This window comes from Mesoplodon mirus, assembly GCF_964341445.2.
Source record: "Mesoplodon mirus genome assembly, chromosome: 1".
NCBI lineage: Eukaryota > Metazoa > Chordata > Mammalia > Artiodactyla > Ziphiidae > Mesoplodon > Mesoplodon mirus.
This window is the reverse complement of record NC_138976.1, coordinates 76,853,373-76,869,604: the sequence shown is the minus strand read 5'-3', so window position 1 is coordinate 76,869,604 and position 16,232 is coordinate 76,853,373. Positions and strand designations below refer to the sequence as shown.

The following is a 16,232-nucleotide window of genomic DNA, read 5'->3' as shown; positions in this document are numbered from 1 at the left end:
AGGAAAGAGAACTGCACAGTGTACACCCAGCTATTACACACATGGACATCCACAAATATATAATTGGAGGAAATGCACCAAAATTATCTGAGGGATGGGGCTATAAGTAACTTTTATTTTCTTTTTCATATGTCTCTAATTTTCCAATGTTCAGCGATGAGCATGTCCTCACTTTTATGATCAGTAACTGAAATAAAAGCTGCCCTTAAAAGTAGGAAGTAGTGTAGAAATCCACCACAAAGCACCTTGATTACAATGTCCTCCTTTTTATTAAATTATAAAACTGACTGCAGTCAATACACACAATTTTGGGAATGTGTTTTTCTCAAGTATCTGCTTTCGTGGAACACATAGTTTTAAACAGACAGACAAAATACTTCTATACCAACTTCTTGGTCTTCAAGCTATTTAGCACTGGTAGCTAAACTACCAAGTATAGCTATTATACATACAGTCAGAATTTATGGAAAATATTACAAAGACAAATGTCTTGAAAAGATGACACAGTGCAGAGAAAACCATAGCTCTTAAACTGGTATAAAAATTTAGTCAAAATGTTTTAGTCCATTATGGCTTTGCATAAAGCTTCAAAAGAAGAAAATTTAAGAAACTTCTCATCAAAGGCACTTACAGAGTTGTAATAAACTACTTCTTTGAATTCAGTTTGAGTCACACAGTATTTTTATTTATTTTTTTCACATTCTGTCTCTCACTGAAACGGTCCTGGAAGGCAGCTATTAATGAGGAAAAATAGTTATCATTTCTTTATATGTTAAAAATACGCAAACAGAATTAATACAGATTTTGGTCCACTGAAGCAGGTAACTGTATCAGATGGTAGTGTTTCTCTTAATTCTGAGCCAAAAGCCATAAGCTCCCCAGACTCAGGCCCCTGGGCTCCCCAGGAAGTGCCCCTACATCTCCACAGTGCATCAAAACTGCAAAGAACCATCCTCCCACGGCTGGTGGGAGTGCTGCTCTGAGGGGGCGGCAGCGGGGCACACAAGAGTTAATCCTCGGGCATCTATAATTCCGTGTCCCGGTATTGGGAATGCTGGCCGTAATAACCGCGTTTTGAGTGTTCCGACAGCTGCTGTCGGTATTCTTCCTCCTCGGCGTCACTGCCATAACTTCCTCTGGGATCCTGATAAAGTCTGGCAGGACCTTTCTGCGGCTCGGGGGGCCTGGAACTAACAAAGTGAGAGGGTTACATGAAGCCGAAAGCTCGGGCCTCCCCGCCCGTGATGCATGCAGTGGTCAACTGCCCAGGATGGCTGGCTCACCTGAGTCGCACTCCGCTGACAAGCCAGGGCCCTCCTGGCCCGGCTCCAGGTTCCCAGAGTGGTAGGAGTGAGGACGGGAATAACAAGGCCAATGCCCACTTGAGCACCAAGTGGGGAAGCCAGCCACGTGCTCCCTGACCTAAGAACTCTTCAGCCGGATGTGGGTGCCTTCTTAAGCTCACTGGCTAAAAGCTCACAAGCAGAGCAAGCTCTTTGCCAGTTTCAGTCAATTATACCAAATCCCCTCTGTTGCCAGGGGCCACCTGGTAGGCTGTGCCACAGTTCAACTGGCAAAGAAGAAATGTGCCTCTAGTTTTCTGTTGCGTTAAAACTAGACTCTAGGGGGCTTCCCTGGTGGCGCAGTGGTTGGGGGTCCGCCTGCCGATGCGGGGGACGCGGGTTCGTGCCCCGGTCCGGGAGGATCCCGCGTGCCGTGGAGCGGCTGGGCCCGTGACCCATGGCCGCTGAGCCTGCGCGTCCTGAGCCTGTGCTCCGCAACGGGAGGGGCCGCAGCGGTGGGAGGCCCGCGTACCGCAAAAAAAAAAAAAAAAACAAAAAAAAACTAGACTCTAGTTTCCAGTCAGAATGGCTGCAAGAAAATGTGATTTTTTTTCTTTTGTTTCCTATTCTCAGAAGCAGGAAATGATCCAGCATAAAACCTCAACAGGAAGACACTGTGATAGTTACTAGTGCTTATGTAGCACTTTAAACATAAAGCATCTTACCAACACAGGTCGACTGATGTCACCTTCCCTTCAGACCACAGCTCAGAACAAGTGGCCTGACTTTGCTAGGTGACGCAAAGGAATTAAGGAGCTTGGCTAAGAGCTAGAAAATACTGGCAATGAAACAATTGGCATCTAAGCCCCAGGAATTTTGCTCATGTGCTATCCTAACATAATTTAACACATCTGTGCTCCAATGGGTCTAATGGGACTGACTTGGAATGTCAATGATTATGCTATGTCAGTTTTAGCACACAATCAACACTACCATAAAATTTTGACTCTATGATCTTTACAATTAATTTGACTGAAAAAGCAAACAGTTGACCAGGAAAAAAAAAAAATCTTGTTACTTTGAAATGTAGGTGAAAAAAATTCTTTCTTAGGCATCCAAGTACTAGACAAGCCCCTTTTTTAGACCTATACCTTCCGAGCAGCTCTTACCTTGTGTACTGGGGTGGGCCAGGCTCCGGCTTGTGTGTTTTAATTGGAACTGCATAGATATCAGGATGCTTCTGAGCAATTTCAATCTGTGGTGATAAAGAAAAAAAAGAGGGAAGGGATGAATGACTAGACAGTCAGCTTGCTCATTTCCTGCTGGTTCCATTTTCCAATCCAATTTCAAGGAGAAGAGGAAAATAGAAGCAAATTTCTAGTTTCTAGGGTTGTACATGATGCCTAGTGGTATATGTCAAATAGGAAAAATGTTTAAAACTAATGAAATTCTGCCGCATGCTACAATATGGTTGAACGTTCAGGACACTATGCTATGTGAAATAAGCCAGTCACATAAAGACAAATACTATATGATTCCACTTATATGAGGCTCCTAAGCTGTCAAATTCATGGAGATGGACAGTAGAATGGTGGTTAAGGGACTGGGGAAGGAGGTGATGGGGGTCATTAATACTGACATATACAGAGCTTCAGCTGGGGAGAATGACAAAGTTCTGGAGACGAATGGTGGAGGTAGTTCACAGCAATGTGAATATACTGAATGCCCCTGAACACTTACAAATGGTTAAAATGGTAAGTTTTATGTATACTTTACCACCAAAAAAAAAACAAAGGAAAGAAAAAAGAGGTCTCTTGCCTTCTGAGATGGCCCACACTCTGTCTGTGGAGTGTGTTTCTCCCAGGGCCACTCTTGCCTGTTGAGATGAACAGTGTCCTGTCTATGGAATGTGTACCTCTAAATAAATCCACTTCTTATCTATCACTTTATCTCTCACTGAATTCTTTCTGAGATGAGACATAAAGAACCTGAGCTGGGGCTTCCCCGTGGCTCTGGGAAGATCCCACATGCCATGGATCGGCTGGGCCCGTGAGCCATGGCCGCTGAGCCTGCATGTCCGGAGCCTGTGCTCCGCAACGGGAGAGGCCACAACGGTGAGAGGCCCGCGTACCGCAAAAAAAAAAAAAAAAAAAAAAAAAAACCTGAGCTTTGCTCAGTGCTTTGTGACCACCTCGAGGGGTGGGATAGGGAGGGTGGGAGGGAGATGCAAGAGGGAGGAGATACGGGGATGTGTGTATATGTATAGCTGATTCACTTTGTCATACAGCAGAAACCAACACACCATTGTAAAGCAATTATACTCCAGTAAAGATGTTAAAAAAGAAAAAAAAATGAGCTTCAGTAAGTCTTGACACCAGGAACTAAGGTCCCCAGCCAGGTGGAGGATGGAATGATGATGTTGACCCTCCTGACTTCAATCAGCTAAAGCTTGGACTCTGTCAAGCTCTGCCCCAATTCTATGCTGAATTCTCTGCTCAAGCCCCCTGATGAATATGCACGTACCCTTAGTTTAAAACCTCCCCAGTTTTGCAGTTTGGGAGACGCTACTTCGGGAGAAAATCCCCAGTATTCTCCTTACTTACAGTGAGTAATAAATCCTTCCTTCTCCCGCCCCCGCCACCAAAAACACAAAAAAGAAAACCAGAAAAAGGCTCAGAAGCACTGCCACTGTTGTGACAAACTTAAATGAAAAAAACTCCCATAACCACTGGGCAGAATATGCTTAAATTCTTCTCTGGCTTCTGAAAGGCTTTTGTGCACATGGCACAAAAATTCAAACAGTATCAAAAAGGACAATCTACAGGCCTTTCAATTTTAGCACCCAAGGTGTGCATAGTTTCTATGGCAAATCTGGGAGCAAATTAAAACTCAGTTATAAACTGTTTTAACAAAAAACAATTTCAAAGAGGCCACTGATTCTCTTGTCACACTTCCCCATTCTAGAACCTGACGAAAAGTTCTGAAGTATGAAGGGCCTACACTGTTCGCCTACAACATTAGGTTTTCTTGACTGGAAGAAAAAGGGATGCGCTGATAGCTGGCCATCTGGAAATGACACACATACAGGATGTGCCTTTGTATCACGCGTGTGAACATCCTCTCATGTTTGTGGCAGGGGCAAAAGGACTGCAAATCATTATACTGCAATGAAACTTCTTGAAAATTCTTACTGATGACACGCTAAGATGACCTAGTGATTGAAAAAGAATTACCCTTGCATTCTGCGCTTCTTGGAGCTCTTGCATTCTCTGTAATCTCGCCTTGTGATCCATCTTCTCAAATATTTTTACTTTGCCCAGGACAGACTTGGGGGCGCTGTCCTGCTCCTCACTGCCTTCTCCCCCCTCCTCACTCTCTGGGGGAGGGATGGGAGTGGACGGCTTCAGTATAGGCCGTCCAAAGGCGGGTTTTGCTGCAATAGGAGGTGGACATCCTCTGGTAGATGTCCCAGGAATTTCATTACCGGCAACAGCTGAGGGGTTTGACTTGTATTCATAGGATCTAGAGAAGTCAAAGGATTCTTCTTTGTTTTGGGTTTTGGCCTGCAGAGAGCAATGACATAGTTTTAACCGTGAGCTTTCGGTTTATTTTCAAATCTCTATTAGTGATTTAATACACTCTATTTCCTGATCAGTTTCCAAAGGTGGTCAACAAACTCCATTCCGAAAAGGAATCAAATACAACAGGGCACACGGCCACTGATCTGGCATCCGGAGCCCTACCTCACCCCCTACAGAAGAGAATTAAGTGCTCAGGAAAGCAAGAGGGTGCTGGGGACGTGCTAGGAGGCCCGCAAGTGCTAGAGGTGGATCAGACCTCACTTTGTACTAGAGGAGATCAGAAGTTTGGAGAAAACCTCAGAACAAGTCAGGCTTCAGGATGGAAGAGTGGCTCCCGAGTTCACAGCACACGGAGGGTGCGTGCCCTGGCCTGGAGGTCCAGGAGACTGGGGTGGGGAGCAGGGAGGGAGCATATCATGCTGATGGCCACTTTTTCTTCACACTTCCATCCTAGGCCTGCTTGTCAGTTTTCACTGATCTATTTTAGGAGGTCACCAATTACTTCTGAAAGCTCAATCAATTATTACTTTCCTCTTATCTAAAGTATTGAGTTAGAGAGAGAAATTTTATTGGGTTATAAGGAAAAGCCTATAGTCATAGCTTTGATTCAGAGAGGGGTAAACCGTCGTAGGACATACGCCCACGGGTCCTCACGTTGATTCTGTTCTGGACAATGATTTATTTAAAAAATAAATTCAATGGTCCCCATAATGAGACGCATTGTCAACAATGGTGGTGGATTGTTTTCTTTAGCAAGTCGCCAGGAAGGATTTTTCAGGTGCATCTAAATCAGATTGTGGGCAGAAAAATTTAATTGGACAGAAGAAGAAAAACAGATTCTAAGCCAGGTGATTCTGGGCATGCAGTATTTATCAAACTTTTATTCTTTCTACATAAATAAACAAATAAAACAAAAGGAAGCAAACACTAATAGTACTAAAGTTATACGTTCTTCTAAAACTGCCTTTTCCGTCCGACTTTTTCACCTTTTCCTAATTTTTGGTTTCACCCAAAAGGCCAAAAGATAGGCTCTAAGAGAGAACCTGGTGAGTCAAAAACATAATCCAATGCCATATTATTGTGTGTGCTTCTCCCTGGCTATGCGAGGAGTTCCGGGGGGCACGTGCTTCCTTCTCCTTCCCAACCTGGGCTTCCCAGCCACGTACCTGGGGCGGCTCTGGCTTGAATGCCGGGGGCGGGCTATTGTCCCTAAGTTGATCTCTGCTAGCAGCCCTCCTCATCTGAGCTCCTGGCTCTGGGCTAGGTTTCCTTATGCTCTACAAGACATAAAGGTTCATTCATAACAAGAACATCCCAGCAGAAAGAAGAGAGCACTGGTCTGCTTTGCTGGAGTTCTTCGAACTTGTGGGAATTCAGACGTTAAGGTTCATTCATAACAAGAACATCCCAGCAGAAAGAAGAGAGCACTGGTCTGCTTTGCTGGAGTTCTTCGAACTTGTGGGAATTCAGACGTTAAGGTGCATAACTTGCATAAGTTGAGCTACTGACCCAGTGCTTCTTTACTGAAAAGGCAGATACCAGGCATATTCTCCCATTAGCAAGTGCTTAAGATACATTTTTCCAAAACTAGCTGCATCTCTCCCTTTAAAGTACGAAAACAAAAGGTCTTCCTAAAGTCTAAAATCTCTTTTATCACCAACAGCTGTTAACATTTTAAAGCATTAGCTCAGCTGTATCTGCAGACATTCATGAGTTAATGTATCCTTTACAACTTGTCCAGCAGTATATACTAATTTGTCATGGTGAGTTGTTCCTCCTTTCAACTTGTATTTTTGGTACTTATACTTCGTAAAGAATAAAATCATTCATTGAAATGAGCTAAACTGCTAAAGAGAAGTCCACAGTAATAATTATCCACATACATGGAGCATCTTGTCTACAAAGGTAATTATCCCAATGTTCTCTGAGGTATAATTAATAACCGCTCTGATCCTTAGTGCTGGCAATGTGATTCCTAGGATCACAGAAGCTGTCTATTCGCTGGTCAGTGGATGCATAGTACATGAGATCAGACATATTATTAATCAGCGAACTCAATTAAAAAAATTGAAATACAAGAGAGAAGGAAACTGATGGGGAAACAGGAGTTTTTGCAAGATTAGAAAGGTTAAAGGTAGGGTGGAGAAGAAAAAGCACGGATACCTAAGAGTACAGAGAGAGACCTAATCAAAGGTTACAAGTAAATATAACAATACTGTATTTAAAAATAATGTCCCACTTGTAATTTGGACAGCGGGCCCGATATCATGACGTCATGCCCGACAGCATCTGTGTGATGAGTGCTGGTCACTCAACCTCTCCCAGAGCTTAGTTCCTGTCCCACTCCCCCATGGACCACATCCACAATCATACAGGCACTGGCTTGGAATGAGAGGCTCCCTACACATCATCCGCTCCAACCCTTAGGAATACCTGCCACATCACCCTGAATAAACAGCTGGCCAGAGGAATTCAAGTGAAATGCCAGAACCTCCTTTTCCTGCCCAGGGCTGGGCAGCCCATGGCCTCCTCGCCTCACCTCCTCGTGCTGCACCGGCTCCGAGGAGCGGGTGATGGAAGACACCAGTGGCTCCTCAGCTGGCTCATCCAGCTCATTGTCAGTGTAGGCACCTCCTTCGCCGTCGGTGTCTTCAAAGTCACTGATGAGGCGGCTGTCGCAACTCAGATAGTCCGCGCCCATGGCGGTTAAGTAGGACATGCGGTCTTCGGGGTCATCATCCATCCCTTCCATCTAGAGGAATTTGTTTTGGAGGGTCAGTGGGATCTGACATGGCCCCTGGGAGTGAGGACTCAAGAAAACTCCCAAGGGCACAGCCAAGTGACTGAAACCTTGACTTGTTCTAGAAAGGGAAGTCACCTTTATCTTCCTGGAATCACTTGGCTTTAAATTACTATGTTAATTTTTTGTGCAGAAACTCAGATTAGAAACCCTCCGCCCTATCTCTCCTTGCCACCATCCATCCTATATACCACTACTGAGCCAGGCTTCCTCAGACTGTTGCACTTTTCTTCCAGAATTTGGCTCTCCTCCAGCTGTCTCTGTTGTATTTGTCTCCTAGCAATAGTGCATGCTGCCTTGAGCTGCACACCTCTCCGCTCATCCATGAGATTCTCAAATCCTTGAGGGCAGAAGCTATGTCCTGTTCAACTTGTTCTCACCACAGAGGCTAGCACAAAGCCATAGTGGGTATAAGCACTCAGTAGATGCTACTAGATACTCTGACTAAACACGCAGTTCCTGAAGGGCAAGACTAGGCTCAACCATCTAATTGGTAATGGAGGCACTTCCGCAACAAAAATCGTACCTCTAACGTCTCACAAACTACCTCAATTCAGCTGGACCACAGAATACCAGCACCAAAGGCTCCTAGAACCACAGGGAATTCTATAGTTTCTTTGTTTCCTCCCTGAAGTAGGGCTGCGTGTAAACTGCCTCCACAGATGAGACACGAGCCAAGGTTAGGCGCCTATACAAGTACCCAATGCTCTCCCATCACCTACTCAAATCCCTAGGACACATTCTCTGCCAAACTTCTTTCTAAGCCAATGATTCAAACTCCATTAGCTTTTCTTCTTTCTATTAATTTTTAACCATGTTCTCCACATAGCTCAACCTCACCTCTCCACTCTGGGTTTCCCAAGTCCTTCATAATAAGCTGTGGAGCTAAACACAAGGTCTTGTAAGCTCTGATTAGTGTGCTTGGAACAAAACACTAGTTACTACGTTAAAAGCAAAAGGGAAGTGAATGTAGGGCTGCATATATCCCATTCTGCTTTTCTTGTAAAGGTCCCTTCATTTTATTACTTTTTCAGAGAATTCATAAATTTTTGAACTACTGATGCACATGTTGGGATCACTTAAAATGGGCATGGTTTTACTACATTCACTACCCTCTGGAGAAAAAACTCAGAACGCGGACTCTCACCTCATAGCAGAGTATCTGTGCCACATACCTTTCCTTCGGAGACCCAAACTGCTTCTCCTTGCTGATGCTGAATCGTGTCCTTCAGGCTGCCAAACCAGCTATCATTGGCTGAATTTAGGTTGATTGTAGCTATAGAAATGCAAACCAAAAGGTGTGCCTCAATTTCCAGAGAAATTTTTATTAGAAATCCCATTGGACATAATTTATCCTAACTTTCATATTTAAGTTAAAACTTTGGCAGATGAAAGAGAAAGTGTTTACAAATATTTGAACACTAAATCCCTTTAGTCGAATTAAAACTATTACCATCTTCGGGCTTCCCTGGTGGCGCAGTGGTTAAGAATCCTCCTGCCAATGCAGGGGGACACGGGTTTGAGCCCTGGTCCAGGAAGATACCACATGCCGCGGTGCAGCTAAGCCCTTGCACCACAACTACTGAGCCTGCGAGCCACAACTGCTGAGCCCGTGCACCTAGAGCCCGTGCTCCGTGACAAGAGAAGCCACCGCAATGAGAAGCCCGCGTACCGCAACGAAGAGTAGCCCCTGCGTGCCGCAACTAGAGAAAGCCCGTGCACAGCAATGAAGACACAACACAGCCAAAAATAAAAATAAATAAAATAAAGCTATATTTTAAAAAAACCTATTACCATCTGGCTGTTGGAGTTTACATTACAGGTGGATGTTATAAAGCTAAAAATGGATTAATTTCTTTAAAGAATGTCTATTTTTCAGAAAAGCTACCTTTAAAAATTTTGTTGTTTTTATTTTGGCCGTGCCATATGGCTTTAGGGATCTCAGTTCCCCAACCAGGGACTGAAGCCAGGCCACGGCAGTGAAAGCGCCAAATATGAACCACTAGACTACCAGGAAACTCCCAAATATGTTTTTAAACAGTGTGTTTTCAGGGGCAAAGATAACACATCTGAACCAAATATAAATGTGCTGTATTTTAAAGATCAATACATAGACAGGAACATTATGAGTGAGAAAAACATATACCAAGGTACATGTTATCTCCAATAAAAAACTAAAGATAACATTTAAATGAATATCATTTTGATAGGATTAAACATTTTAGAATATAGACATAGATTAACCAAACTCTACAGGTGTGTATTTACGGAACATACATTTTCTATTCAGAACAAAGTATATCTTATGTAATGGCACTTACTATGATTGACCAAGCAGTTTTCCAAATACCTTACATGGATTAGCTCATTTCATGCTTAAACAAACCTCACAAGGTGGGTATTGCTATTATTCTTGTTTTACAGGTGAGAAAATGAAGCACAGTAGTGAAAGTAACTAGCCCAAGGCCTCGCACCAAGGCAGTGGAAAAGCCTGGATGCAAACTCAGAAGTTTGCTTTTAGAGTCTATGGTCTTGGCCACTGCACGACAAACATGAATTTAGAGCACCGGTATAAAATACCAACCAAGTAAAACACATGTGATCGTTCTTCAGCAATATGAATTCATGGACCTAATGGGGATAAACCAGATAATCAAATTTGGGCCTAGCGCTCCCCTGGTGGCGCAGTGGTTGAGAGTCCACCTGCCGATGCAGAGGACACGGGTTCGTGCCCCGGTCCGGGAAGGTCCCACATGCCGTGGAGTGGCTGGGCCCGTGAGCCATGGCCGCTGAGCCTGCACGCCTGGAGCCTGTGTTCCGCAACGGGAGAGGCCACAACGGTGAGAGGCCCGCGTACCACAAAAAAAAAAAAAAAAAAAGGGGGGGCCTAAAATGAACAAACTGAAGGTAAAGTAGGATTTTAAAAAACTGTATCACCATGGCCTGTTATTAAGGGGTATTGCACTATGTGGCACCCACAAGAAAATTGGAACTTGTTGATAAAAGTTGTTCGGCAGCCTGTCCCACCTATCCTGAAGTCTGCATAATTCTTTGTAAAGAGCCAAAAAGAACCAGTAAGCAAATTTTGTAAGCAATTATGCTTCAGGTTTTCTTCCTAGTAACGTATAGCATTCTTTCATTTAAAGAGTCCTAACACTGACCTTGGAAAATCCTGAATGAGCTTACAGTTTCCTTGGTTATTAATTATTTATAGCATTAGAATAAACTGATACCTTGGACAACTCAAGGAAAATTAACCTTGATTCCTTGGATTTCTGTATCCTTATCATGGTATTTTAAAAAGATTATTGTCCTCTTGGTAACAGAAGTGAGATCGGGCACCCTATAGACAAAATGAGTGATTTGCACTAAGTGTATACAGAACATTCAGCTGCCTTTTAAAGCTTTATGTTGGAGCTGTCTGAGATGAGTACAGTTTGTATTTATCATGAGGAAAACCTAAAGGTAAAAGGGGCATTTGTGAAATGCAGAAAATATGTTCATGCCCCCTGATAAAATGAAAAAAGTCAGAAACCTCTTATTGAAACCACATTGAGTCAAGTATATGAAAAAAAAAAAAGAACTTTACAGTAACTAATTTCCTAAGCCCCATAAAAATGTAATTTCCAACTAAGTTGGTAACATCCAACTCATGCACTTGACCTCTAACAGGTGGGTGCACAGCTATGATGCTTCCCTTCACTTGAAATCAAGTTCCTTTGGTTTACTATTGGCTTCTGCTCCTTAACTTTTTCAGATTCTTTGACTACAAGCAATACTGGTTAATTCCTGTTGTTCCCAACCTCTGGACTAGACCCATGTTCCCTTGGATAGAACGCCAGAAAGTGAAATACTGAAAGGAGCTTCACTCAGCCTCCCTCTCGGCTGGGAGTCCTGGGATTCTGTGGGCATCCCTTCCCAGCCCCCACACAAGCGCGCTCCGTGCTTCTTCTCCTTCTCTACCCAAGGAGGTTGGGGAGCACCGAGAGCAACAGCAAAAGGTTGACATGTGAGGCTGGAGGGGTGGGGAGAAATCGGGAGTGACTGTAATGGGTATGAAGTTTCTCTTCTGGGTGATGGAAAAGTTCTAAAATTGATGGTGCTGAGGGCTGTACATCTCTGAATACACTAAAAACTACTGAATTGTACAGTTTAAGTGGGTGAATTATAGTGTATATAAATTAAATTTCAGTAAAGCTATTCATGTGGCAGGGACCCTCTCTAAATGGACAAGCATCAACTGAAGTGCCCAGCCAGGGAGTATGGCAACTTCCATCTGCTTCCTGTGGCCCTCAGAGTCCCTACATGTCCTTGGGAAACCAAGAACTGCCTCTGAGGTTTGGGTACTTTTGACTAGTACATGATTCACTCCTCTCCCTAGGCTTTCTCAAACACTATATTATGGCATAGAAAATTTCTTTTACAATATGTAACGTTTATCAAGATTTTAAAAAGCATAAAATAGCATCACTAATAAATAGCATTTGTTTAGCATTTCCAAAATCTCAGGACTGAATTATACAAATTTCACATTAATGAAATCTGAGAAAACTGATAAAAGTGCTATCCTTTGGTACTTTAAAAATCCCACAATTTCATACAAAGAGTGGCCCTGTGTGGGTCTTTAAGTCCACAATTCCATTTCCGTGGTATTTAAACCATGAACTGAGTGCTTCAGGAATTCCAAGAAAGCATGTAACTTAAACTTCAGGTTTTAAAAAATAATTTTTGCAACATGTGCATGCAAATGTATTCTAAAATAAAATTTTTTAAATGAGGGGGGAGGGTTGGGCAGCCTAATATTTTAATTTACATTGACAAGTTAATTTGCTTTGGGGCAAATCTCAGAATGAAGTTTCCCTGGTCATCTCCACTTAATTAAGAAGTGTCTTGAGTTTGCAAGAAGAGCCATTCTATTTTAATTATTTTAGTTTTTATTTTTTAGGTAAAAGGCATTTATTCTATTGTAAAAATAGTAATGGACATATGTAAAAAAACAAAAGACCAAATAATTTATAAAATAAATTATACCTTTCAAAAATGACCAAGACATAACAATAAGTATAACAGTACAAAAAAGGTAAATCAACAAGCACTAGCAATGTTAGCTTTTCCTGTAACCACTATTATTATCATACTAAGCCCTGGTTTGTCCTATATCTGAAATACTAACAATTTACCAACACACTAACAGTTTACAAGTCTTCAGTTCTTCTACTCAATCACGTTTACTACACAGTAACTTCAAGAAGAGCCATTTTCATACCGTCATAATTAAATAATCACCTGCGGGAAACAAGATTTTCTTGTTACTGTGCAACAAGGAAAAAAGAAGGATATTGAGCCTGGTGAGACCACCTGCAACATAAGCCTTGATTTTGAATTACTGTTCATCATAGTAGCTCTATTTTTCCCAGTTATTAATTCATTAAAATGACATAAATTTAAAATAATAAAAAAAAACCCTTGGATTTTGGCCATGGTGCACACAATCAAATCACAGCCTGGCCAGGCTGAGTGAGACACGAGGCATAGAAAGCGCTCAGTGGGGCCATTCACACAGCTCTCAAGAGTTAAACTTAGAAGTCTGGAAGATTGCTGCGAAAGGCCATCTTACAGACAACTGGGGCCTTTTGATAAGTTACCTGGCACCCTGTTCCATCCATCCTGATGACCAAGTAATTCCATACTGAAGGCTGGCAACCTATGCTGACAGTGGATCACCTCAAAGTTCTAGATGAAATTGGACACTCACAGTGTCACAGCCTTCAACTTTAGTTATCCCGAAACCTTCAACTTCCTGATTAGCTTAGTCGCAATCATATGGACCTCAGTTCAATGGGCAAATTATCTATTAAATGGAGGAACAGCACTATATGACTCCTTTCAGCATTAGGATAATACGTCTGTGCTGTAAAGTATATAGAATATTGGACCCACAGTCAGAGACACTACAGTGTTAGTCTGGGCTTAGCCATACACTCATGTGTGACCTTGTGGAAATCACCTGGCCTTTTCTATGGCCTAATAAGACAGTACACATAAAAGTCTGTACCGCTGTTAGCCATTGCTATAATAAAAATAGTAATGATGATAATAATAATTATAGTAGTAGTAGTAAAAACAACAGAGGAAAGATTATATATGAACATACCAAAAGCACAAGCTCTTAAGATGCTACATTCACAAAAACTCACTTTATGACACACCATTCCCTTCTTTGCATTTGGCTAGATTACCTACCTCTTAGTTAGAGCACTTCACCATAGTGCTAAGTAGTGCATCTCACTCTTTAACAAGAAAAGCCAGTAAGAGTAAAATAATGTCTAATGTGGACACTCATCATACATTCACCCCCTCCCCTTCCCTTCCCACTGTCAGATAAGCTAAAAATGACACAGGTTGGTGATGACTGGCACTGAACTCAAAAGAGCTATCATTATCCTAAGGATATTAATTACATCCACACAGTCTCCTCATGTTGCTCCCACAAAACTGCATGACCAAAAACTTCGTGCCACCCTGTTAGACCCTTAATTATACCACATTCACAGAACTAGTCATTTTCATAGATAGTGCATATATTCAGTTACTAAAACAGGTCACATTCTTAAATCATTTTACTTTCATGAATAACAGTAGCAGTAGGCAGTAGGTCTTCATTTCAGGAACTTAAAAAAATATTCTATGGGACTTCCCTGGTGGCACAGTGGATAAGACTCCGCACTCCCAATGCAGGGGCCTGGTTTTGATCCCTCGTCAGGGAACTAGATCCCACATGCATGCCACAACTAAGGAGCCCATGGGCCATAACTAAGGAGCCCACCTGCTGCAACCAAAGAGCCCATGTGCCGCAACTAAGGAGGCTTGAAGCTGCAACTAAGGAGCCCATGAGCCGCAACTAAGACCCAGTGCAACCAAATAAATAAATAATTTAAAAAATTCTATTATGGAAAACTGTAGACATACACAAAAGTGGAGAGAACAGTTTAACAAACTCCCATGTACACATCACCCAACAACTATCAACTCTTGGCCAGTCTGGCCTATAGTCCCACTTAAGATTATTTAAGCAAATCCCAGACATGGTATTAGGTCATCCATAAATATTTTATTTAGCATATATGCCTAAAAAATAAGGACTCTTAAAAAAACCCATAATCACAATATCATTTTCACCTTAAAAACAGGAGTAATAAATCCTTAATATCATCTAATATCCAGAGTGTTCAAGTTTATATTTCAAGGACATTTTAAAATAATGAAACCACGTTCTGATCACCTTGTAAGTCAGCACATGCATAGATGGTAAGCAGAGAACAATGACACAATCCATAACAGATGTGGGTACTTGGTGCTACACCAGGCTTAATCACTAGCTTTGTAGTCTCACCCCCAAATTTGAGCCTCATCAAAATGACCAGGTATTGTGTATTATGGATCTTTATGATCATTTTCAAACAGTCAAAATTACAAAGCTAAATGTACAAACGCCATGAGTCTGGTATACTCACTTTATAGGATTAGCGACTTTTCAAGGAGTCATGAATAGAATTTCAGATTACTATTCTCCATTCTGATTATTTTCCTATTCCTTCCATTCTACAATTCTCTATTTCTCACTTTTGAGCAAAGAGACTACATTCTGCATTTCACTTACCTGTGAAAAGATGTGCACAAGTTTTTTTAAGCTTGTTGGCTTGGTCGAATAACTTCCGAGAACTTTTGTTGGATGATGGATTCAACCTCTGTCTCATGGTTTTGACACCTTGTCTAGAGTCTGGGTTGAAAAAAATCACAATCGGGAACCACTGAGTATAATTCAACAGGTCCACGGCTTTAGGAGTCACATCCAGGAGTGCATGCTTTTCCTGTTAAAAATGGGAAAAAGTTACATAAATGGGTATGTGAATGAATATGTAAAGCCACATAGCATCAAAGAGTTTGTATTCATAAGTAAAGGCTGCATCAGATAAAATGTACCAATTTAAATCAAAAAGCAGAAAATGTTTCCCTCCACTTTAATATTACCAATCTATGAGAACTTCTGAGAAAATGAATTAACAGGTTATTTGGTATAATGCTTAGAACTCAGAGAGAACCAACATATCAGTGCCACAGAACGTCAGCTGGTTTCCACACACTGAAACAGCTTATGTTTATATTCAGCTTTTATCATTAACAGTTAATAATTATTAAAAATATAGATTCTATTCTTGAAAAGACTGCAGCAATCCATGACCCACTTCCTTCTGACAGCATGGCCTTCGGGTGAATTTCCTCACCTGTTCAATAATCTGCCTCACGGTATTTAACCGCACCACCCCGGTGGATTTCTCAGATCCCGCGTCTCTTGGTTCCGTTTCTGCAAAAGCAAAAAAAAAAAAAAAGGGTGGGGGGAGAGTGAATAAAATTTTAGAAACCAGTGACAACCAAGTACACCAACCTAGCATCAGCAAGGATGGGACAGCTGACATTCGCTGTCTCCTAATGAGAGGCAATGGGAAAGACCCACACTACCCGTATAGCCAAAATCTAACCAGGGGAAACAGGCCAGGCCAACAGGGA

The 16,232-nt window shown here is 42.1% G+C and overlaps 1 protein-coding gene across 6 annotated transcripts in view; it reads right to left on the bottom strand.

Moving 5' to 3' along the window:
* Positions 1–246: 246 nt before the first annotated feature.
* TJP2 (tight junction protein 2) overlaps positions 247–16,232 on the bottom strand; it is a 134,453-nt gene continuing 118,467 nt past the window's right edge. For 4 of the 6 annotated variants that reach the window (XM_082612601.1, XM_082612606.1, XM_082612604.1 and 1 more), the window contains 8 exons: positions 15,950–16,029; positions 15,325–15,535; positions 8,840–8,940; positions 7,404–7,616; positions 6,031–6,141; positions 4,517–4,846; positions 2,453–2,538; positions 247–1,190 (listed from right to left, as the gene is read on the bottom strand). In XM_082612601.1, the coding sequence (XP_082468727.1) occupies positions 1,025–1,190; positions 2,453–2,538; positions 4,517–4,846; positions 6,031–6,141; positions 7,404–7,616; positions 8,840–8,940; positions 15,325–15,535; positions 15,950–16,029 (1,298 nt within the window). In that variant the 3' untranslated portion in view covers positions 247–1,024. The remainder of the gene's footprint in view (positions 1,191–2,452; positions 2,539–4,516; positions 4,847–6,030; positions 6,142–7,403; positions 7,617–8,839; positions 8,941–15,324; positions 15,536–15,949; positions 16,030–16,232) is intronic. The other 2 variants (XM_082612602.1, XM_082612605.1) reach the window with 1 other exon arrangement.